This window comes from Gymnogyps californianus, chromosome 5 (genome assembly GCF_018139145.2).
Source record: "Gymnogyps californianus isolate 813 chromosome 5, ASM1813914v2, whole genome shotgun sequence".
In the NCBI taxonomy this organism is placed as follows: Eukaryota; Metazoa; Chordata; class Aves; order Accipitriformes; family Cathartidae; genus Gymnogyps; species Gymnogyps californianus.
Window position 1 is genome coordinate 9,137,691 of NC_059475.1, and position 23,469 is coordinate 9,161,159.

A 23,469-nucleotide genomic window follows, 5' to 3' on the forward strand; every position below is an offset into this window, starting at 1 on the left:
GGATGATTTCGCTCATCAAAAAGTAGCTCACCAAAACAAGACAAAACCATATGAAGAAGAGCCAGAAGCAGATTTTCATCACACTGCTAGAAGGTTTTGACAGGAATTTTTTTTACCTTGTGTATATTTGGGAGCACATTGTTTTAAATGAGCCAATTTACACTGACAGTTTTCCACGGACCATTTCCTGGAGTTCTCACATGAGGACATGTACGTACAAGTCTCAATCTACTAGTCTTTCCAATGACAAAGAAGTTCAGCCTTATTAAACTTGCTGCATCTAAAAAATATTTTGAGCAACTGACAATGCAGAACTTTAATCCTGTAGACGAGCACCATTCTCTGTACCTTCAGTGGGAGCTGACAGCACTCACTAGCTGGCAACACCGGGCCCATTATTGAAATCAGAGTGGGTGTTTGCTTCTCCATCAGCATTGATAACGTTTCCATTTCCTTTCAAATATTGAATACAGAGGCAACTATATGTGAAATTGAGCCCTGCAAGGCTTTTACTGACCCTCTCTAAGCATTTTTTAGTTGAATAACTTTCCCATAAAGATTAGTATGCTGACAATAACAAACTTGGTTAACTGAATGCATAATTACTTTTGTTATTTATGTGCTATTACAAGTGTCTACCATTATTTCTGAGCAGTAAAAGTTATCTCAACAGCTTCGTGGTTAATAACTAAATATCCAAATTAGGTGTAGGCTTTTGTTTTTTACTCTTTAGGAAAAATCCTGCCTCATTCTGAAACTTAACAACCAACATTGATCTATCAACCTGTCCTTAAAATCCTAATTATTTTGCTATTAAAAACCTAATTTTTTTACATGTGTTTCTTGCTTTCCCCCCTACACTGCCATAGGATATTTGTGCCAGCATTTTTTTTTTTTTTAATTAGAAAAATCACTAACACTCCTCTGAAGGAGAGAAGCAATAACCTCAGCAGAAGTTAGTTTATCAGCTAAATTCAACAAAGATTCTCATGACCAACACTTAAAAGACTTCATCATGTCTTGTGGGGATGAAGTGACAGCCTTAACTAAAAACAAAGTGATGTGTGTATCTAAGCACATTTAAAATACACTTAAAATTCTATTACAGCATCATTACAATAGTAATCTTCATTCCAAGTAAAGATTTAATTGACGATAGTTTGTGAAACAACATAATACCATTTATCATGTCTTTTATTAGACCAACCAATATAGCTGGAAAAGTAGGCATTTCTACAGGAAGGTATAAGGGACACCAGGGGGTACCCGAAAAAGTAACTGTCTTTTCCAAATATGACCTGGTCTAAAATAACCCTTCCCTACAGCATATACTATGTGGAACAGGATAACAGGTTTATCCAAGATTCCGATATGGATCACTTGTTCGTTGAAGTGCTTATTGCTGAATGCAACAGTCAAAGCCCTTTGATGTTAACTGTATAAAACCAATAATTAAAATCTAAGTTATGTTAGATTACCTTTAGTAAAAAAGCATTACTTCTAAATCAAGCTACCTGGACAGAAATTTAGTTAACAAACATGTGAACTTCGGATAGCTTTGTATAAAGGACAAATCTATACCATATGATTCAGGACGTCAAATAAACCGTTACAAAGAACGAACCAGATGCACACAGTTCCAAAGTCCACGATGAGGGGGGTCATTCTCAATTATACATTTGTGTCATTTTCATTATCCAAATGCTTAAAAGTTCTATCCACAGTTTATCATATCAAGTGATAAATGCTACATGAGAAACTGAACAATAACTAGAAGAAATTTAATACTCAGATTATGGTAGGATATCTTTGCATATTGGGGTGAGATAAAGGGTGTTACTTTTCATGATTCTGTATCAAACAATCAAAGGAAAATCCTCGATAGCACGATCTGAATGGGACACTGCTAACAAGGAATTAGATGCATTCCTGACCCAAAGTCCGCCTAATCAGAAATCAGTAAAGCATATCCTTTACTATACTAAAATGAATACACCACTATTAATTTGCAGCAAAGCAATCAATATATGCAGAAACAAATAATTGGCGCATAGACATCTTTGATATCACCCTCCTCTTGTGAGGAGATACGTAGTTCTGGTTCAGTTCAACAGCATCATATTTAATTTCTCCAACAATATTTTACCAAACATCACTGTAATGAGTGAAGTCTTAAAATACAGGTAAATAAGCATACTAGCTAGTACAGTCAATAAATTAGAGATATTTTTAGAAGTGTGAATTTAATGTTAAAAGCAAGTGATTTAAATTAATTTCCTATTTTTCATCTCTCAGAATATCTCTAATTACTTATCTACTATATTGTTTACAGGTATTTATCTGAAAAGGTTGAGGAAAATAACATCTTTACTGATGGTTCCATCTTTCTGTGCTTCTTCATCACATAGCCCTGATTAGCAAGGCTGTTTTACCTGAAAAATTACTTCACAAGTAGCAAAGTAACATGCAAAAGCTACTCATTGTTCTGCCATGCTGGAAACTGCATATACACAGGAGATATTCTATTTATCCTAAGCACTTGCTGCACCCTTTTTTTCTTGTATTTTTCTATGATCTGTATAACAAACCAGAATTTAAGCACACTTTTAGTCATTACCTATAGCATAACCCTAAAATTTTAATATTTCCTTATATAATAATTAGCTTAAGCTGTGTACACTGTTGTCTTTACACCTGCTGCTGTAATGCTGCTTTAAACAGCAAACTTGAGTCTTAGGGTTGGGAGAGCAAAAATTCAGGTATAGTTCAGAAACAGGGGTGGCTCCTACCTTGGGAATAATGGAGTCGTTCCACACCTGATGGGGGGGCAGGGATAAACCTTGCTGAGTCTTCCTTTGTTGTTCTGTCTTAACCAGGCTATGTAGTGATGGCATAACACAAGAAAGGTTTACCTCACTAATACAAGGAACTAGAAGACTCATGCAGACTTGTTACAACATTTGCCATTACCAGCTTCTCACTCATTTTTCTGTAGAGACTAACATATGAACATGTTACAGAGTTTTCACACATCTGTGTACCTGTATAATAGCCCTCAGCGTCAATTTCAGTGACAATCCTCAAGATCACAGAGACGGGTACATGGGAACACAAGCTGAGCTCAGAGAGGGGCACATAGGAGAAAGTTAGTCTTTCCCAAAGTAAAGACTATCCTTTCCTGTTTTCCAATGTATGACAACTTAATCTTTTCTTGTTACATGTCAATAATAAATAATCTATATTATTTATGTTTTGTGTGGTATGCTTTTGAAAAGCCTCCACCACACATGCACAAGCACCCGTGCACACACAGACAGAAGACGCTTACAAATTTTTTGCCAAGATCCACATAGGCAAAAACATTTGAGTAAATGTTGGTGAGTGTTAAGGATCTGAGGGCCTTTCCCACCGGAGTTCTACTGCATTGCTCCTCCACCTTCCGAGCAGGGGTGAGGTCCAGCGGAGGGTTCAGATGGGGCTCATCTGTTTTGCAGTCCACACCTGGAGCCTTCTCCTCTGATGCAGGCAGGGCTGGGCCCAGGGGTCACTCTTGCCCTGAGGACAGTGGGATCCACATCCACTCCCCAGATGGCATACGTAAGCAATTCTAAAATCTTTTTCCCTCTCTCTTAATAATGATATACAATGGTGGCATAACGCAATGGAGATTTACCTGTTGCCTGTACAACAGAGGTTCCTCATACAGAGCTGTTGTTATGACACATAAAAAGTTTCCATATACGCAGGCATTTTACTTACTTACACTTAAATGCACCACAGTTCTTGTGCATTCAGGCCCTTGCACTGTAGCTCTCAGCAGCTATTTCACTTGTTGACGCTACCCTCACAGAGACAGTGATGTAGAAACTCAGGGTGAGGGCTGAGTAGAGGCACACAGGAGGAAGTTGTAAGGTCCTTTACAAAGTAATGGCAGTTTCTCCTGTTTTCCAACGTGTAGCAACTAAGTATTCTTGTCTCCTTAGTATTATCTAGATGATAAACAATACCTACTGCTTTTTTCTTATACAGGATTGTTATTAGTCCTCCACTGTATTATAAGCACATACACAATCATACTACAAAATTTTCTGTTGAGATCTCCACCAGCTAAAAAGCATTAGTCACCCCAGCTTGTAAGTTACATATTCGTCAAGCACCTCTTAACTGCAGTGTGTTGATGTAATGAAGTAAATATTTAACTACAGTCATCATTCCTCCAAACAGTTCTCCTTATTTCACACATCAGAAGTTTCTGTTTTTCTCTGGGGAATATCTGATCACTTCCACCAGCATTATCCAATACCCTCATTCTACTCTTTCCTGCTTCCGTATATACAAGTCACTCCAGTGCTTAAATAAATAATACAATCCAGAGTCACTACAGGAGACATGCTAGCACAGACACAAATCACTCTCAGTCCCTGGATTTCCTGGTAGCAAAATTGTTCCACTTGTGTGTCTCAAGAGTTTCTTTCGTGTGCGGTTTTTAACCCAACCCATCCCAAAACTCTTCACGTAGTTAATGTCACCAGCACACTGCGTTAAATGCATCCTCAACCTTACCTTTTAAAAGGCTTTTCAAGTACCACTTCTTGTCCTTGCTAAGCATCACACATGGTTTGGGAAAATACTCTTAAAGCAAGTGTGAAGTACTCAGCTGCTTCTCTCTTGTCCCTTGGAGAAGCCAAAACTGCCACAGATCGATGTGCTTGAACCCAGACTCCATGCCAGGCTGCTCCTCTGCACTGGGAAGGAGAGTGAAGGGAGGCCCCCACAGCAGGTGTGTGCTAATGGAGACCAGCCTCACGCATTTCAGGGAACCACATCTGCCACTCCCTAGCCTTTAAGGTTAAGGTTCACGTTAAGGTTTGTCTTCACTGATTAAAAAAAACCCACACCAAATCAAAACAACAAACACACCGAAGTTATTTTCACACGTGCAAAGCTTATGCTGGTCCTTTCCCCCTCCTCCGTGTTTAGCTGCCTGGCTAGATAAGCTTGGTGGAGACAAAATGCTCTAGTTTGCTGTTAGATAAGTAATTAGCTGTGGATAAGCAGCTAGTTAAAAGCTACACTGCCTCACCCCTGTTAGGGAAGCACCCTCTTGCCACAGCTTAGCAGACACACTACCATTAGACCAGAGGGCTTTACTTTTGGGGAATAAAAAGCCAAACCAAGTTTTCAGCATCGTGATTAACCCAGGGGAAAAAAAAGTCAGTTTTAACAGTAAAAGGTGCTCACAGAAGATGAAAGGACCGCTACCTTGTCCTCAGAGGGTTGCTGGAGGTGAGCTCAGGAGACAGCCAGGTTTCTGGTCGGCGCCCGAGGGAGAGTCCCAGCACCGCCGCCGCCTCAGCTCCCTCTCCGGCCGTCCCGGCGCTCCCGGCCGACCCTCTTTCCCCTCAGGCTCGAGGGGCGTTTCCGGCCCCCGCCCCCAGGAGGCCCCAGCCCGCCGGTGCCCCCGGGGGGCAGCGCGGGCGGGGCGGCCCCGGTACAGTCGTGTGACTCCGCCGCGCCCTGTCCAGGAAGCGCCGCATCAGCAGCAGCCCCAAGAGACGCTGCCCCGCCAGCCGCTCTCGTCAGGCGGCCGCCGGAGCCTCGCCGGGGCAGGTAGGGCCGCGCGGCGGGAAGCGGCGCCCCTTCTCCCCGCCGCGCCGGGCTGTGGGCTGAGGGGCGCTTCCTGGCCGACGCCTCCCGCTCCCCTGGAGCCTGCCCGGCTCCAGTCGGCTGCGAGAGCGGGGGCCGGTCCCGGGGCGGGGGGGCGGCAGAGCGGTCTTCCATCCCGACGGGCTCGGTGGGCCCGGGGGGGGACGACTGGGGCAGTCGTTGGGGGAAGCTCCCGGCAGGGCCGCGGGGCGGCTGTTCCCTCGGCGTCGTAGGTGCCCTCGGGGGGTCGCCGCACGTCTCCGCTTCAGGCGGCGATCGTGTTGGGCGTCTCTTGGAAGAATTACGGTCTTATTTCGTTATTATTTTCTACAGTCATCCTAGGTGGGAGAGTGCAGGCTCCCCGGTTGGGCGTGAGGAGATTGGCAACGGCATTCTCCTGGCAGAATGGTTTCTGCACGTCTGTTTACGTCGGGTAGCTTTTATAACCTGCTGTAGCTGCTCTGGCAGCAAAATCGTACCTATCTGAAGTTTCAGAGCGTACCTGCAGCACCTTGTGTGTGATCTTTCCCCGTTAATGTGCCAGCTAACCGGGCTGCTGCTCTGTTCAGCCGCTTCCCCGGGCGAGGAGAGCAGAAGGTATGGCCCGGCTGCGGTGAGAGCAGCCCCGGTGACATGTGCGGACGTTACGCAATGAAAACTTAGTAAGAGACATGCAGGACCAGTTTGGATCGGTGTCTTTCTTGTAGGGATCCATTAGCCTCACCTGCATGTAGGTGCTTGCGTTAGATGACTTCGCTTACGGGATTAATTCAAGGTTCGTCACGGCCACTTCAGAAGATTGTGTTGTCATTTTTTTTTTGAACTCACGTTAGTTTCTGTCTGACAGATACCACGCCATGTTTGCGTTTTTGGTACTGCTGTGTCAACTACACGTGATGATGTTTGCATTTCCTCACTGCACAGAGAGATTAAATAACTTGAAGCAACCTGAACGGAAAGACGGTAACGTACTTTTAACGTGATTTTATGCTTTCCAAAATAAAAATCTACCTAACTTTGCTTCTGCTGAGAAATCTTTTTATGTATGTAAATAGTTTTGGTTTTGTTGTTGGTTTTTTTACTTCATTAAAAAATTAAGCTGTTTTATGCTTAATTTTAGAATATTTGAATATCTTTTGCTGAAATGATTGATAATTGACTGGGGTGTCGATATTAAGTATTTATCAGATGCAGTAGTAAGTGCAGATTGGGACAACTGAGCTTTCTCTAGGCCTGTAGGATTATTGTCATTGATATAACCAGAATCATCTATGTAACATCAAAATTCCAAGTTTGAAATGTGTATTAAGACAGTACTGCTTTGGTACTATTTGAGCACATCACAGTTTTATTTGTATATCTAAAATTGTTTTCTATTTGAAAGGGTTTATTTGCTTGTTTTTTGAGATTGATATTTTTTCTCAATACCAGATCGCCTTACAACACCTTGAAAGATAAACATAGTGCTGCTATTGCAGTTCTTCACTTTGGAGGGAGGGAAGTGGAGAGGAATTGAGGTGAAACCAAATTAAATTCCCCAAAGGACTCAAGCACTACGATGCTAAGCCGTGTGATACTTAACATTTAAGCATCAGGGCTTTGAAAAGGAATTTGTAAGTTAGCTGTCTAGTCTTCTCAGTGGATAAGGAGTGCTGAAACCTTAAGACAGATTTTAAAAAGTCATCCCGTTGAGCAGGAGGCTCCTTCAGGGCAGTATGTTGAGCAGAAAACATGGCTAGCAGACAAATGCTTGAGACAGATTATTCATTAAAATCCATATCGCTCTGGGGCATAAAACGTCAGGCTGCCAGGCTGCCTCTTTCCTGTGCGTTCACGGCATAGAACCCTCTCCTGACAATAAGCCCAGATCACTCCTTCTTTAAAGACGGAGTTGGAATGCGAGGGGCCCAACTCTTTATCCAATAATTTAGCAAGTAGAACAGTTGCCAAGAATATGGGGTACCTGCATTGAGAGGTTACCCCTTCAGCATTTTCTGAACATCTTTTACCAGCAGAATTACTTTATTCAGCACATTGTGTGGATGCATTTTTAATTAAATGCTAGGCATCCTAAAACTGTGTTTACCATTTTGTTGAACCAAGGACTGTAGAACTGCATTCAGTTCCCTCACGTATAGAAGAGAATTCAAATCCATCTGTTTCATTCTCCAAATACTATCTTAATCACCAGGTTGCAGGCAATTTGGAGATGGAGATAGGTGTACTGTGACTATGTCCTACAAAGTGAAAAATGTGCTGATAAATGGATAAAGACTCTTTGAAAGAGAAAAGGAGCATGTATCACTGGGAATTAGAGGTCCTAGGCTCCAGGCAGTTTGCCTATGCATTCCACGTTAATTAAAATGCATCAATTATCATCTAAGTTAATTCAGAAGTATAGCTAATACTACTTGCATGGCAAGGAATGAAACACTGCTGAGCAAAACTGAAGATCTCTGTTTCAGAAGACTGAAGTTATTCTCATGATTTATACTGAACCAAGATACTATTTTTTTCAATGTAATTCTTTCCCCTTTCCACTTGTGGGTTTGGGGTTTGTTTTTTTTTAAGTCCTTCTCTCCGGTTACTCTTAGATATAGCATAAATGTTTTAAGCTTAGATTTTCTTGCAATTACTTTAGAATAACAGATTTGCCTTCCTACACAAATGTGCGCACACACATGTGGCTCCTTCAATATATACTATAATATTATATAAATTATATATACTGTAATATTCCTTCAATATACTATAATATTAAAGACATAAACAACCAATATGCAAGTTACACTGCAGTTGTCTTAGTTTTCAGAGAGCAAACCATTTTGAGATACCATTGCAAGACCTAACAGTAACTATTAGGGTAAAAATTCCTGAATGATGTGATAATCTAGCCAAACAAGCTAACAAGAACACAGAGCTAATTTGTAGCTGAATAATTTTATACTGAATCTCATCTCCTTTTTTAGCTGTCTGGCTCGGTATGTAACAATGCTGTTTCTGCATTACACTTGCAAAATAATCCTGTAGTCATTTTGCTTAACCAAATAGTCCAAATTCCTTGGAATACAGATTAGGCTTTCACTGAAAACCAAGCCAGAATACTAGTTCTGTCATATAAAGATTTTTTATTTTTTTTTTTTTTTTTTTAAAAGAAGCTGTAGCAAGAACAGGCTAAAACTTGACTATGGAAAATGCCTGGTGAGAAAATGCATTCCTGTATTCCAAAGCGTTCTATAATTTCACTAACTCTTCTGGAATCTCACCTCACAACTTACTCCATGAGGCCTCATGGAGCCAGTAATAAGCACAAAAGAAGAAAACAATTAAATGTCTTCAGAAGTGCCAGTTGTCAGTAAAATTCCTATCATAGACTAATTTAAAACAAATAAACTTGGCAATATGCCAACTTTTACATAAAACTTGCTGCCACAATTGTGAAAAGAGAACAAATATAAAATGAATAGAACTCTGCTGCCATGATTTAAAATCCAAATTCCATAAACAAAATTTGGAACTCACAGATACCAGAATATTGATAAATGTATATTGAGGATTCTTTAGAAGGAAGAGATTTTTTTTCTTCTTTTTTCCCCCCCTTGCCTCCTTCTTCCAGTAGGTCAATGTCTTGCTGGGTTTGGATCTGACTGAATTTCTGCTTTCTGTGACTATTACTTTGTTCTTAAGAGCTCCAGTAAAAAACTGATGCCCACAGCCCAGAAGGGATAACACCAAAACTTAAACAGCAGCTGTCATGAGAATCAAATTCTCTTGGCCAGTATAAGGAATAGCTGAAATGCTTTATGAGAAAGGAAAATACATTTATTTTATATTGCATAGTTCGAAAAGTTAGCAGCAAAGACGACATTTTAGGAGGAGACCTTGATATGTAGTTGAGAGATGCTAGGGGAAGAAGTGGTCTCAATGTGCTCCTTCAGGATATTACCCATTCTTTAAAAATACCAAATTTAGCTTTCCTAACTTGTTTTAAATCAACTTGTTTTTTTTTTTAATTAAGTGTTCACATCAGAAAAGGAGGCCAATTTATTCATGGGACGACATCTTCTGAATAACAGATTTGATTTTGAAGCATTCACAGCGGATAACGTGGAAAGAGAATGCTTTGAAGAGCTGTGCAGTTATGAAGAAGCGAGAGAAGTTTTTGAAGACCCTGATAAAACGGTAGCTGTTCAAACTGAATTAAATATACTGAAGGAGGTTATTGACTAAATCATTACTGTATCTAAATACTGTAGCCCTTCTGAAAACAGCACTTAAAATGATTGCTTATTTTACTGTAAAAGTAGAGGCCCCAATTAGATGGGGTTATTGCTCTAGATACACAGTGAATACACTTGAATATGTACTATTGTCTTAAAGACTTTAGATAAGGGCTCCAATTCTGCAAACAAATATAAATGAAACTTCAGAAGTACTGCTTGTGGATATACGTATATGTGTTTTCAGAATCCCCTTTTTTTTTTTTAGTAACTTGTCAGCATCCAGTTTGAATGTGTTCCACATGCTCTGTGTATTAATTGGCTGATTGTGTCCTCGTGTCATGCCAAAGAAGTGTTTTAGAAGAGAGGGGTACGGAGCAAATCTGCAGTTCAGCTATTGCCGAGTATTCCTAGAGCATTATCTTCTAAATCACTACCTGTATACAGCTTGGAAGAAACCTGGTATAAAAAAAGAGAAAAATACATAAGAAACCTTTCAGCCCAATAATGGAACATGATGATTGTCTGAAGACTGGCTCTTGCTGCATGCAGCAAGAATCTCTTCGTGATTCTAAGTGTGCTCTGCAGAAAGAGCAAGGAATACACTCCTGTTCTGAAGGTGGAAATGTTAGTTTCCCATTGCTAGCATTTTCCTAAGCAAAAGATGAAAGTGTTAAATTGGAATCTTGATGGACTCTCTTGCTGGGTAGCAAAAGTGGAAATTATACCTAAACACATTTAATGCATGTCATGCATATGTTTTTCTCTTAAGTGAATCCCATTATTTTTCCTAGGTGATATGAATTCAAATATTGTTCGTGCAACTGTCTGATTCTTAAGAACTTGACTTTGCCTCATTAATACTCTTCTGTAGGGATTTACAAAGATTAATTGTAAGCATTTTTTTAGTGTCAGAATATATGCTAACTTCTGCTGTAATGAGGCAGAGATATGAGGTAACATTGGACAGTTAAATGCACTTTTGTCTTTCACCAGCTGGCATTTTCTTCTTTGTGAAATCATAATTTTTATGCAACCTTGAATGTATGAGAAAAATACAGTGGGATAAGCAAGTACAAATCCTTCAGCAGGAGTTGCTTCTGTTCATGCCATTGTTAAATTTCGCCCACAGTACCATATTAAAAAAATTGTCAATAAGCCTGCCAATTATGTATCTTAAATAAATCTAAACACAGATTGTGTTTTTATAGATGGATTTTTGGAAAGACTATTCAACTAAAGGCCCCAAAACAAAAATAGGTAAGTCATCTTTTTATTCTTTTATTCTTTTCTTATATTGCAATATTTTGTTTGTTGTAAATAGTACATTCTTAAAAGTACACCATGCATTCAGTTATCAAAATCAGAATTGATCTTTTTACTGAAATTCAGCGTGAACTGTGCAAGTGTGTTGCATTATCTGATACAATAAAACATACTCACTGAGGCGTCTTACAGTGGGATCCATTACAAGTCCGTAGGTAAAAACAATATGAATCTTGTTGTCCATTTCTTTGTTTTATTACACAATCAGTAAACTTTGCAGTAATTCTCTGGCTGTTTTCTGTGGTTTTGTTTTGTTTGTGTTGTCCCCCCCATTTCTTTAATAGTAATATAACAGTCTGATTCAGGTTGAGAGTAGTCTTATGCCAGATGTTTTATAAAAAAATGGTCAGTATGACTTGAGGAAGGATCTACAGCCTGATCAAGGTCACAAGTACATGAAGTAATATTTGGAAGGCATTAGAAGACAGACATCTCAGTTTTATGTACAGAAAAGGGAATATCTACTCACTTTGCTTTAAGCTGAACGTGAATGCTACTCCTGGGTTGTGTTGCACAGATATTATGGCTTCTCACAGCAAACTAGACATTTGTGGAAAGGAACAGCCTTATGGCACAGCAAAATTAGTATTTTACAGTGTATACTGTATACTATGTAGATGGAAAGAACACATAATGAAAATAACCAATGTTTTATCTTCAGGTGATGAGACACTACAAAAGATTAATGTTACAGGACTTCTTATCAGTCTAGTTGCTGCTGGAGTACTGTTAGTTATAATTGGACTGCTTATCTTCTACTGCTGCAAAAGTAGATGCAAATCAAGGCAACCGCCAGGGTAAGGAATTCCACTGCTTTAAAAAAACCCCAAACACCAAAACAAACTCTTGCTTAAGAGTGGAATTTAAACATCACTGTGGGTTGGTCTAACTGTATTCTCAGAGAATCCAATGGGAGTTCTAGTTCTTACTTTCCTGGAAGCAAAGTTAGGTGAGCACTAGCTCACCTAGTTTTGTGTTTATTTTGTGTTTAATAACACAAAAACATGGAACAACACTTGCATGGCTGATACACCTTTGGATTTGTTTTTTTTTGTGTGTGTGTGTTCTCTGTTCCAAAACATTCTTACTAAAAAGATGGAATCATTTTAATAGGTTGGGACCTGCAATGAGAAGTCTAATGTGTTCTGTTCACTCTTTGAAGTAGGTTGTGTGCTCTTTGTGGCATGTAGTCTACCTCAGATATGAAATGAAGTAGGTTGGAGGAAATGCTTCTTTACCAATTCTCTAGCCCTGCTTGTTCCTGTATTCTAAACTTGAAAGGAATAAAAGAGGATTACTGTGCTTCCTCTTCCCTATAAATTTCACATTACTGAGCTATTTTTACCCTGTGGTTTGGAGAGAGTATTTGGCTTCTGGTCTTTATGATCACTGAAGGCAAGTGTTTTTTGTTGTGGTGGTTTGTTTGTTTTGGTGTTTTTTGTTTGTTTTGGTTTTTTGGGGTTGGTGGGGTTTGTTTGGCTTTTTTTACAACTAAGACTTCATATTCTTTCTTCCCTTTACAACAGAAGCTGCCACTTACAATGCTGTTAACTTTGTTTAGGTACTTGGATTATGTAAGAAGTAGAAGACGTAATTCATCTAGCGTCTTCAGAAGGCATGAAGAACTGTCTTTAAACCCACTTCCTCTCAGAACTGATGATTCAGGACTACCAACTTATGAGCAAGCAGTTACTTCAGATGGACAACACAACGTGCCACCACCCCCTTATCCAGGGCCCCCGAAAGGGGCACGGGTGTTTAAAAAGTCTATGTCACTTCCTGCCCCTTAGTCACAAACCTCCTTCTGGGGTGAGGGGGGATTACTGAAACATAACATACTTTTTTAAAAAGTGTGTGCTACCTTGCATATTGCAAGACAGTTTACAAAAATGTGAAAGATCTTTAGCACAACTAGGAACCAGTGAAGGTCCCATTTGGGAAAAAGAGGTGATCTGTTGCGAAGGCTGCAGGACTATTCTTTGCACAAGGTTATCGTGCTAAGAGGAGGCAATGCATAAAGAGTAAGTCTTGTACTGCCACCTTCTTCCATATGCACTTTGAGCCATCCCATCGCACTATTGATGTTTCATTAATAGTTTCATCTTTTTTTTTTTCTTCAGAAGGAACAGTATTTTAATTGGTTTTGACACTAACCATTTTTTGTGACTATTAATACTTTAAACCACCATAAGAATTATACTTTGTTGTTTGATATATTCACTTCACTGCTGTGTGAATTTTCTATTCATTCTAGTAATAGAGTATGAAAATGATTTCATGATTTGATCTTTCAACTGTATATGTATTACTGCTTCTGGATTACACTGGTTTGTTTTAGACATTGCTGGTTAATACACTACTCAATTTGTTGTATTTTTGCGATTAAAATTTTGGATGAAAAGGAGCCATTAATTGCATAGCACGTTACCCATTCAGACAAAGTATACTTTTATCAAATGGTTTTGATGTTCAGCACTAAATACCAGGTTGAAGTGAATAAGCAGAGTGCTGGGTCAGGGGATGTTAAGCAAATAGCTAGAGATTTGTCCCTTGTTAAAAAAGTACCCAGGTTTCACAGATAATGTTTCTCTTGCAGTTTAAAAATTTAAATGGTGAAAAAGACATTGAACTTGTTGAATCAAAGGCCAAACTGCCCCACAGAAACACTATGCATAAGTATGTATGGCCCTACTAGGATGACAAAATGATACTTTTAAGTAGAATAAAACATCATATTAGATAAATAACCAGTATCCACAGAGCAACAGTCAAGAATTTCAGGGAGTTACTGGTTAACTGTATCAATACAATTCCTGTATCTCCAGTTGTAGCCACTCTTAATTTTACATCTTATTGAAATATCAACCCCCAGCATTATATGGCCTAGAGATCTTGCTGAGCAAGTCACAGACCAACATTGCTGTCCCTTTACCTCCTAGTCAGATGGCACCGTAGTGGAAAAGGCTTCCCATAGCCACACGGAGCTGTATTACGAGGGTCTCACAGGCCACATGCTGGGCTGGTGTTTTCTTGTATTACAGTAGCTATATAGTTGCACACATGCAATGAAGTTTTTTATGAAGCAACAAATTCCACACACCCCCGCACTGCCCCCCCCCATTTGACCAATGCTGACAGCAGCAAATGGTATTTTAATTTGGTGCCTAAAATGCACTTTATATTATAAAGGTTGAATATTTGTATGTAACATTTTACTGAATTTTATGTTTTTTAACATGCTAGAACTTACAGTGCTATTGAGTGAGATGCAGAGGATTGCTATGAGGTTTTTAGTCTGTAAATGCTTTTGTAAAGAAGAAAATGCTCCAAATCTTGGAATATAAAGAGGGTACATTGAAAATGCTACACAAGGAGGTCTTGCCCTTTGAAAAATACATACAATGCAGCCACTACCAGTGGACATTGGACTGTGTTCTTACTCCTAAAGCTTCAGCATCAGATTTGGCTTTTGACAAGTCACAAACCTCTCTGTGGCTTCTTTCTTGTTGAGAGATGGGGGAATCCCCTTGTTGGGATAGCTTCAATTCACTTTTGCCCTACTTGTAAAAGCATTTTGAAGTTCTTGGAGGTTACTATTCTGTAAGACTGAAATAAGTGAATTGTGCGAGATCACTGTTGATAACCAAAATACAGAGTTATGATGAAGCTATGGAATTATAAGCTTGCAAAAATGTTTCTCCCATATTTCCTTGCCATTTAGGTAACAATTTTTAAATTTGTTAATGTGCATCTTGAGCTATAGAGCATGCTTTTCTTTAGATTTTTCCTGGGACTCAAAAATGACTAATTTAATGGGACTGATAGGAGCACTTTCAAGGAAAGGGATTTCACAGGGCTTGTGAGAGTTCAGAGATTCTTCAGTGTTACTACAGTGATGTATGCATCTGGCAAAGTCACGTTTTAAATAAACTACAGAAATTGTACGGAAACCTATTTAATCACTTGAAATTTGATTCTTCTACTATTCCTGCAAATCATTTCCAAATGATTCCATGCAATGCAAGCAAAAATCTTGTCCTTCATAACTAATAAAACACCTTAAGATGGTGTAACTGTTAAACATCAATGCTGTAGCACTTTGGGCAGTAAACTGTACCTTCTGTAGGGTATAATACTTCAAATTTACTCAGAGAATCTGCACTTTAGACCCTGAAGATGCTCAAAATATGCAGTGACTGACATTCAAATACTGGTTGCACGTAACATGACAATCTGCAAGACACATTCTGCTTATTATAAATAAGTAGCAAAGTTTAAAATTTGGTTGAACATAACATAAACCTACCTCTCCTTGTAAAGGGAGAAAACTCCTTTGAATGGCAGTTGTTTGGGTTGACTTTGGTTTTCTTCTTTCATACATTGACTCCTGGCCCAAGACACTTACCTTGTATCTTGTCTCTTTTTAGAACTTCTGATTCATCAGGGTTAGCAGAGGAAAAAAAATCAACAAGAGGTAGATTATGGTGACTTGTGAATTCAGAAGTGTTGCCACACTTCCAAATTTTACATGCAGTTCCCTTTGAAAATGCAGTTGCTATTAGAATATAGACAACAGCAAATATAAGAGTCCTTAGGTGGGAGGAGAAGGAGGAGGATGTAGATTTTGAGGAATAAAGCAGCAGCAAATTTAATCTAATTTGTATACAGATGTAAATCATCAGCGTTTTGACTTCCAGACTTTCTTTCAAGGGCCAGTAGGAAAGGCAGGGGATTTTAAGTGAATTAACAGAGATCTACTGACAGTTGAAAACAGTAGTGTCTAAACAAAACACTGGGAAAAATTACATAGTACTTAAATTCTGTTTCTCTCAGAACAGGTTTAAACATGTCACACTAAATGCTGTTAGCCATTGCCTTGAACAGTTTTCCAAAACTTAGCCCTTTCAGCATCATACAAGATTACAGCATGCAACTTTTTATAAATCAGGACAGATTATTAGTTAGAGCAAATACCTGAGGGTCAGAAAAGTCGTCTCTGGCTCTGTCAACTGAAAAATAAATCACTTGTTTTTTGCTTCAGTGAAATAAGAAAGCCTACTATTTGATTTATCAAATCCTCTGACAAATAGTAGTATAAGCATTATGTATTTCTATTTTGGGTTTTTTTTTTTGTTGGGGTTTTTGTGAATTCATTAGAAGAGCAAAACCAAAGTACCAAATGGAAGTGCACTTCCTCACCACAGTTGATGAAAATGTGAGTCATGAAGCATTTGATTCTGGTCCTATCAAAGTCTATGGCTCCAGCTGAACTGGGATTGGAGCCAAAAATGAAATAACTGATCATTTCAGGTAATAAAACGTATAATGCTCTGCCAAATTATTTACCACAATGCTGTTGGCAAACCTGATTTAGAGTATTCTACTGTTTTAATCATGCCTACTTATATTGACTAGAATGTTTGAGGCTGATCTGCCCTTAAAAAAGTATATTTGAAATTTGGAAAGCATAGGAAAATTCCTTGTCTTTCCTCAGATCACCAGCCGTGAATAAGCTGCATTAATTACCTGTAGGTTATTAGCAACACTGATTACTTTGATCAACAGATGTTTCCAGTCATCTTGTTACTTAATCTTACAAACATATTTCCTTCTACTCATCTGACAGAGCCTTTTGAATGCACTTGTCACTGGTTATTTTTTAATTCTAACTTCAATGTTAAGTGCTGTCATTTTGTTGGGAGAGGGGTAGCAATATTTTAAACTCTGCTAGTCTCTATATTCTTTTGTAAAACAATTTCCAAATAAACATTTATGCAGGTTAATCATAGCAAAAGAAAAAATGCTAATTTAGCCTATGATAAATAGTTTAAAAACTTCTGACAAGCCTTGATTTTTTTTTTTTTTTTAAATGAAGTTGGTAACAGCATGCACTCTTCTTAAAGTACTTAAAGGGGGCTTATAAGAAAGATGGGGACAAACTTTTTAGTAGGGCCTGTTGCGACAGGACAAGGGGTAATGGTTTTAAACTAAAAGAGGGTAGATTTAGACTAGATGCAAGGAAGAAATTTTTTACGGCGAGGGTGAAACACTGGCACAGGTTGCCCAGAGAGGTTGTAGGTGCCCCATCCCTGGAAACAGTCAAGGTCAGGTCAGACAGGGCTCTGAGCAACCTGATCTAGTTGAAGATGTCCCTGCTCATTGCAGGGGGGGGTTGGACTAGATGACCTTTAAAGGTTCCTTCCAACCCAAACCATTCTGTGATTCTTCATGCCATATAGCACTTATCGACAGAAAAAGGGTCATGGTTTGTTTTCTTTAACACTGGCAATTTCTACTCTGGACAGAAGCTTCCTACTTCACTGCTCTAGTTCACTTAAGCATCTGAGGTTCTAAACCATGAACTGCAGTCACTGAAGATGAAGTCTTCACAGACAAGCCAAAGACAAACAAGCCAACTTAACCAGGTGTTGTACCCTTCCATCTTCCCTGACTTTCACCAGACCTTTGGTGAGAAGATTTAACACAATAATGTGGACGAAAAATATCCGCTTTCTTAGGGTTAGTGAAGTGAGCAAGATCACTCCAGTGAGGACCAGAACAGGCATGCAAAAGCAAGGCAGGAAGCAGGGCTTCCTCATCTGGTAATCATGATTTCAATCTGAAGTGAAGGTACGCATTCTGCAATGAGAATAAACTTCTGCAGAGAGGCAGGAGGGACAGATGAGGGCAGCTAGATAGAGCGAATACTGTAGCACAGCGAATTACACTAAATTAAGCCACTCTTGTTTTGCCCTGTGGAAGACAATAGTCAGATTTGTGCTTTTTCTCCCAACCACACAAAATGAGCTGAGCTAGCTGGTTAAAACTCCCCAAAGAATACCAGAATCTCCTCCTATATTTGAACATCCAATGAAGTTTTTTAATCAGTCAACGGAACTGAGACTTGGAATACAGCTGGTGGGGCATAGATGCTTCTCTCTGATTAAATGTGTTGGGAAATTAGGATCCCAGTTCTTTGGAAAATGTCTTTTATGTTATCTGTTTACAATATTATGACTTTAGCTATACAGTTCCCAGCTACAAAAAAATGAGGAGTTTGTATCTACTGGATTTCAACAATTCTGAAAATTATGTGGAAGTTGAGCAAATTTACAGCATTCTGACACTACATTTCTAAAAAAAAAAAAAGCTAGCCAGAACTCAGATTAATAAAATTTCCCATCTAACTTTTAATCTTTGTGTCCATTTAATAGAAAGCCAGCCCATTCACTTTGAAACGTCAAAATAATTACTGCAAAACTGCCCCGACTAATTTGGCAAAACACTGAAATGTCAGCAAAAGACTAGCTCCAGCTGGGAACAGCACGTCCTATGATGTACCAACAGGGGAAGCAACAGTAGTTCCATTAGTGTTTAAACTACAATTTAGTTTGCTGTTGACCCCTGTGGGAGCAACCTTCCCAAATTTTCACCAGGTGGACGCCATTCCTCTATTTTACCATAAAATACATTATCTTTTATGTAACTTCACAATGGCAACTACACTAATTGCTTATATGGAAAATAACAGTATCAAATGTATTTTGGCTATTTTTGATGCAGTAAATTTTGTCCGTGTTGAAAATACATATAACTACATTAACTACTTTTGCTTTACATTTAACTTTTCATTTCCTTCTGTTCTTATTTTTTTCTTTTCTTATTGTTCTACCTATAATTTGCTATTGAACTTTTTTCCTTCTCTGATTCCTTTTTCTGTGTCTATTCATAATCTGCTATTGCACACACTCATCTGTTTGCTGCTTAATTTTATTTTTCTTTTCTTTCCTGGACGTGATTCCCAAGCATTTGGTCCCCTCCCACTCTCTGAAAACCACTCTTCTTGCACAGCTTCCCTAGTCTCTTCATAGAGATAGCAAGGCCTTTAGCTCCTCCTTTCCCTCCTGCTTTCTTTGCATAGCACCTAGACTACAAAAACACTGAAACAAAAGGGGCCATCAGATGCAGGCATCTTGCTGCGAACATTCTGGAGCCTCTGGAAGCCCGCACTTTAAAGGCAGCGGCCAGACTTCAAGGATCAGGAAAAATATTTCAGTCCAGAAACTGGTACACTTAAACACAAGTTTTGAAAAGATCTTATAATAGGTTTTAAATTTCTGATGCAGTGCCTACTTCATTTTGGAAATAAGAAACACCTGTGATCGCTCAAGTTGTTCAAGCAGCTTCAGTTTAATTTCTCTAAAGATGAGCAACTATTAAGTATTGAATATATAAACGTCCAGTATTTAATGTTACATACCCAGCATGGATACGATACAAAGAAAAATATCTAGTAAGAATTAAAATAAAATAGTCCCTGTTAAAACTATGAGTTTGTTCAAGAGCAAAGATTTTATTTAAGTTTTCTTTCTCCTGCGTATCATTGCACATTTCTCCCACTTACCTTATAGCAGTTCTGGTGCTTACTAGATCCCTTTGTAAATGATCCAGCAAAAACACAGACAGCTTTCTCGTGAATGGGTAAGTTGAATCAACGCAAGTGCCAGTGGTGGCACCTTGGAAGGTGTGGAACCACGTGACCAGAAGGAGGATTGGGAAAGTGAGGGAAACAAGGCCTTCCATCTCATTGCTGCAGTGAGCTTTCTACCAGCTCCGTTATCTCTTGTCACGTCAGGAGAAGTACCATGGTTTCGTAGATCAACTTTGGTTCAATAGAACGAATTCTGAAGATTTTGCTTCATTTGTTCGTACATATACTTAAGCTTTTGATCAAATAAATGCAGAGTAGCATATGTAAAGAAATGCAAAGAAAGAGAGTATTTGCTGTGAGGCTCCAAGATCAAGTGTGTTCTTTGAAAGGCAGCACTTTCTTCCCTATTTACACATTTCTTAATGTCTAGCTTTATGTTCAAAGAGGCCATGTGCCAAATTAAATGCAAAATCTAATCTGTTAAGCAACTGCAATTTTCTGCTTTGGTCAGAATCACAATCACAAAAAAACCAGTCAGTGATTAATAATAGGCCTAACCAAGACTCATGTTATTACTGCATAGCATCTGATGTACTTAGCCATTGCTGCTCACAGAAGATATCACAGCCTAGCAGCACACATACAAAGCCTGCACAAAGGTGCTGCATCCGCAGTCTGTAAGCGGATGCTTACTGTCCATCAGTGTTCAACAGAGAAAGACGCTGCAGAAATTTTATTTTGCGCTCTTTTTAGAATTTGTTAGTAAATCAGACCTAGCTCAGCTTTGGCTTGAACTACTTCAAACTTCATCTGATCAGACACGTTCAACTTATCTGAATGTTTTATCTTTGAAACGTTAGTTTTCAAAAAACAATGTCCTCAAGTCTCTGAAACACTATTTTCAAACAATTGTGAAGACTCATTCTCTCAGCTCAAGGCTGTTAAGCATTTCTAGAGCTTTTGTTGACAAATGGTTAGCCACTGAAAGCTAACCACTAAGATGTTTGTGTATGTTAGCAAACTATTTATGATACTGTGATAGTTCCAAAATAAAGTACTATTATGAACTGAAATACGATCCTTTTTGTCCACTTTCAACAACCAAGCTGTAATCTCAGACTTGCGGTGTTAACCTCATGCCGTGCCTTTAACTACTGTCTTCGATCAACAACAGCTGAAGCTGCTGATCCAGCATGTGCATCTGACTACTCTTCCATGATTCTTTTCAGCCCATCAAAAATTGCCCTGAAGCATATCAAGAATTTTGCTGCAAAACCAACAGTTTACAGATTTATCTGAAAGCCTCTCAATGCAAAAGAAAAAAAAAGTATTTTGGCACTTAAACATGAGGGAAGAGCCAGGACAAGACCAAAACCAGGCGTCATCTGTTATGGAAAGGCAAAGGACAGGAGCAATGCCCTCTGTGGAAGAAGAGGGCATATGGGGATAGAGAGACATTGGAAAAGCCCTGTAGAGCCAGGTTTGTTGCACCTGCAGTAAAAAGGATGCCAAAGGCACAGGCAGCAACTGCTGGCCCTATGAAGAATCACCCATTCAGTAACGCCTGCTGCCGCATGTGCAAGGACCCTTAGTGGTGCCATCCTGGTATTTTAACATCTGTGGTACTATTAAAACTGCAACATACCATGTAGCCTTCTGCCTGGCCAGTCTTGTACATGTACGACATACAAAATACTCCCTCACAGTCAAACACTAGCTGACATTTTTCTGTAAACATAGGTAATAATAATAGCACACTGAGCAACAAAGAAGTTACTAAGTAAATAAATCCGTTACAAATAAATAAATCAACACCAAGTGTGAACTGAAGCATTATTCTGGCCCTGGATTTGTGATCAATATATTGGTTTTAATTATGATCAAATCACAGAAAACTGCCAACTACCCTTTAGCTTGATCCTGTATTTCATTTGGCATATGGTCACTTTAAACATAAAACTAGACCTCAAAAAGCAATATTGCCATTCAGCATTGTGTAACATTAAATTACTTAAACAGAAAGAGGAAAATAGGAAAGTTTCCCTAAGGGGCAGTGTATATTAGCTAACACAGTTCTGCAACAGAACTGGCTTGATTCTGGCTGAGCTGGCATACGGGCAGAGAAGCCCGTTACTGTCCACAGAGGTATACCCTCAAGCACTCCTCGACTCTAGAGATTTCTATACTGAATATACCACAAGCCAAGTCAACATCTCATCAAAAATAAAAGTTCCCTGCTCTTTCCTATCATCTCCTTCCTTTCCCAGCTGCTTCTGGCTGCACACTACCACTGCTTGCCCTGAGACAGCACTCATTTGATGCAAAGCAAGCTGACTCAGCTCACTGAAATTACAGACAAATGACCTCTGGCAACAAAGTAAATGTTCTTTCGCCAGTGGAGTGAATTTACTGCTCACCTTGTGGCCAGAGCGCATCGCTAGGAGCAGGAGGGTGAAGCAAGGAAGGAGGCAGGGAGAGTAAGGCATTCTCCTTTGGGTGTCAGCAAGCAGCTGAGGCAGCCCAGCCCAGCCCAGCCCTGCTGCCACGCCACGCCACCCCACGCCACACCTGCAGGCAGCAGCACACGCTGCAGCTTTGAAGATCACTCCTCAGACCTTAGGCAGCCGACTCCCATTAAAGTGTTACCTTAAGTACTTAAATCTGTCTCCTAACCATCACATGACATTTTTGACTCTGTAAAGGATTTGTTACATTATTTTTCCAAGTGGAGACAGTTCATTTAGGGAAAGAAATGAGCAACAAAAATTCAGCACTGCCCCAGGCTGGTATGCTGCACAGATTGTGTTACAGTACTGTAATTTAAGATTTTGCTCTTAAATAGAGTGACAAATTGTATTAGCTTATATTTCTGCAAAATATATTTATTATATTAAATTCTTGACTCGAGAGATAAGCACATACAATATCTTTACTGGCTATAGGCACTCAGTTATGAACTGCAGTTCGGAAGGTGTTAAAGCCCACCAAAGCTCAATTCCTAAACAGCAAGTAATTGCTGCATTTGAAATGAAAGCATTCCTTACTAACACAAGAATCAAAACATTTTCAATATTCAGAATCATGAACATGTCTAATATGATTTCTAAATACACATCTTAATATGTACACTTTAATCTACACATTAAAATAACATGTAATTAACAGGATCTATCAAAGGATTTTTTCTATTGCTGACAGATCTTTCAGAAAAGCTGTTTATAAGTATCATGGATAGCAGGATACTGTAACAGCACTTACACTAAACAGACTCTTTTGTTGTCTTAGAGAACAGTGTGACAAAATATCTTCTGGTTACAAAAAGATAAAATGCACAAACTTCGAGGCAGCTTTCCTAGACAGAGGATGGCAATAAGCAGCAGGGATCAGTTTAATGAGAAAACTGCAGAAGTCTCACCGACTGGTCTCAGGACAAGTAGATTTATCTCATACACAGGAAAAGCAAACCACTGAATAAACTGACTTTATCTGGTGGTTATGGACATTAGCGATTAAGTTTTCAGTCTACTCCACCTCTATTAAAACCATGTAAAAGAAATTAAACTTAACAACAGCTGTCACAATTTTTGTTTCACTCAACTTTGCTATCTGATTACAAGAAAGAGGATCTACTCCACCAATGTTCAGGAAAACACCGTGTCTGTGGTATATTGACAATCAGTTCATTTAGTGGTCTAAACTAATTGTGGATGTTTCCCTGCCTGTAAATCTGGACTGGTGCTTGTTGTTTGTGATTTCTCATGATTTTACAACCATGTCTCTAACATTATTAACACCCCCCCCTTCTCTTTAGAGAAATATCCTGTAATGAAAATACACAACATTATG

General features: G+C 39.1%; 2 protein-coding genes across 2 annotated transcripts in view; one reads left to right on the plus strand and one right to left on the minus strand.

Annotated features, from left to right (window-relative positions):
* CCDC73 (coiled-coil domain containing 73) overlaps positions 1–5,322 on the minus strand; it is a 91,303-nt gene extending 85,981 nt beyond the window's left edge. The window contains 1 exon segment of the mRNA XM_050896865.1: positions 5,263–5,322. The gene's annotated coding sequence lies outside the window, so the exon portion shown is untranslated.
* Positions 5,323–5,584: 262 nt separating this feature from the next.
* On the plus strand, positions 5,585–15,133 carry PRRG4 (proline rich and Gla domain 4). The gene is made up of 6 exons (XM_050896868.1): positions 5,585–5,610; positions 6,494–6,609; positions 9,665–9,828; positions 11,078–11,126; positions 11,854–11,989; positions 12,754–15,133. The coding sequence occupies exons 2-6, from the start codon at positions 6,504–6,506 to the stop codon at positions 12,980–12,982; spliced, it is 684 nt and encodes a 227-aa protein (XP_050752825.1). The 5' UTR covers positions 5,585–5,610; positions 6,494–6,503; the 3' UTR covers positions 12,983–15,133.
* The last annotated feature ends 8,336 nt before the right edge of the window (positions 15,134–23,469 follow it).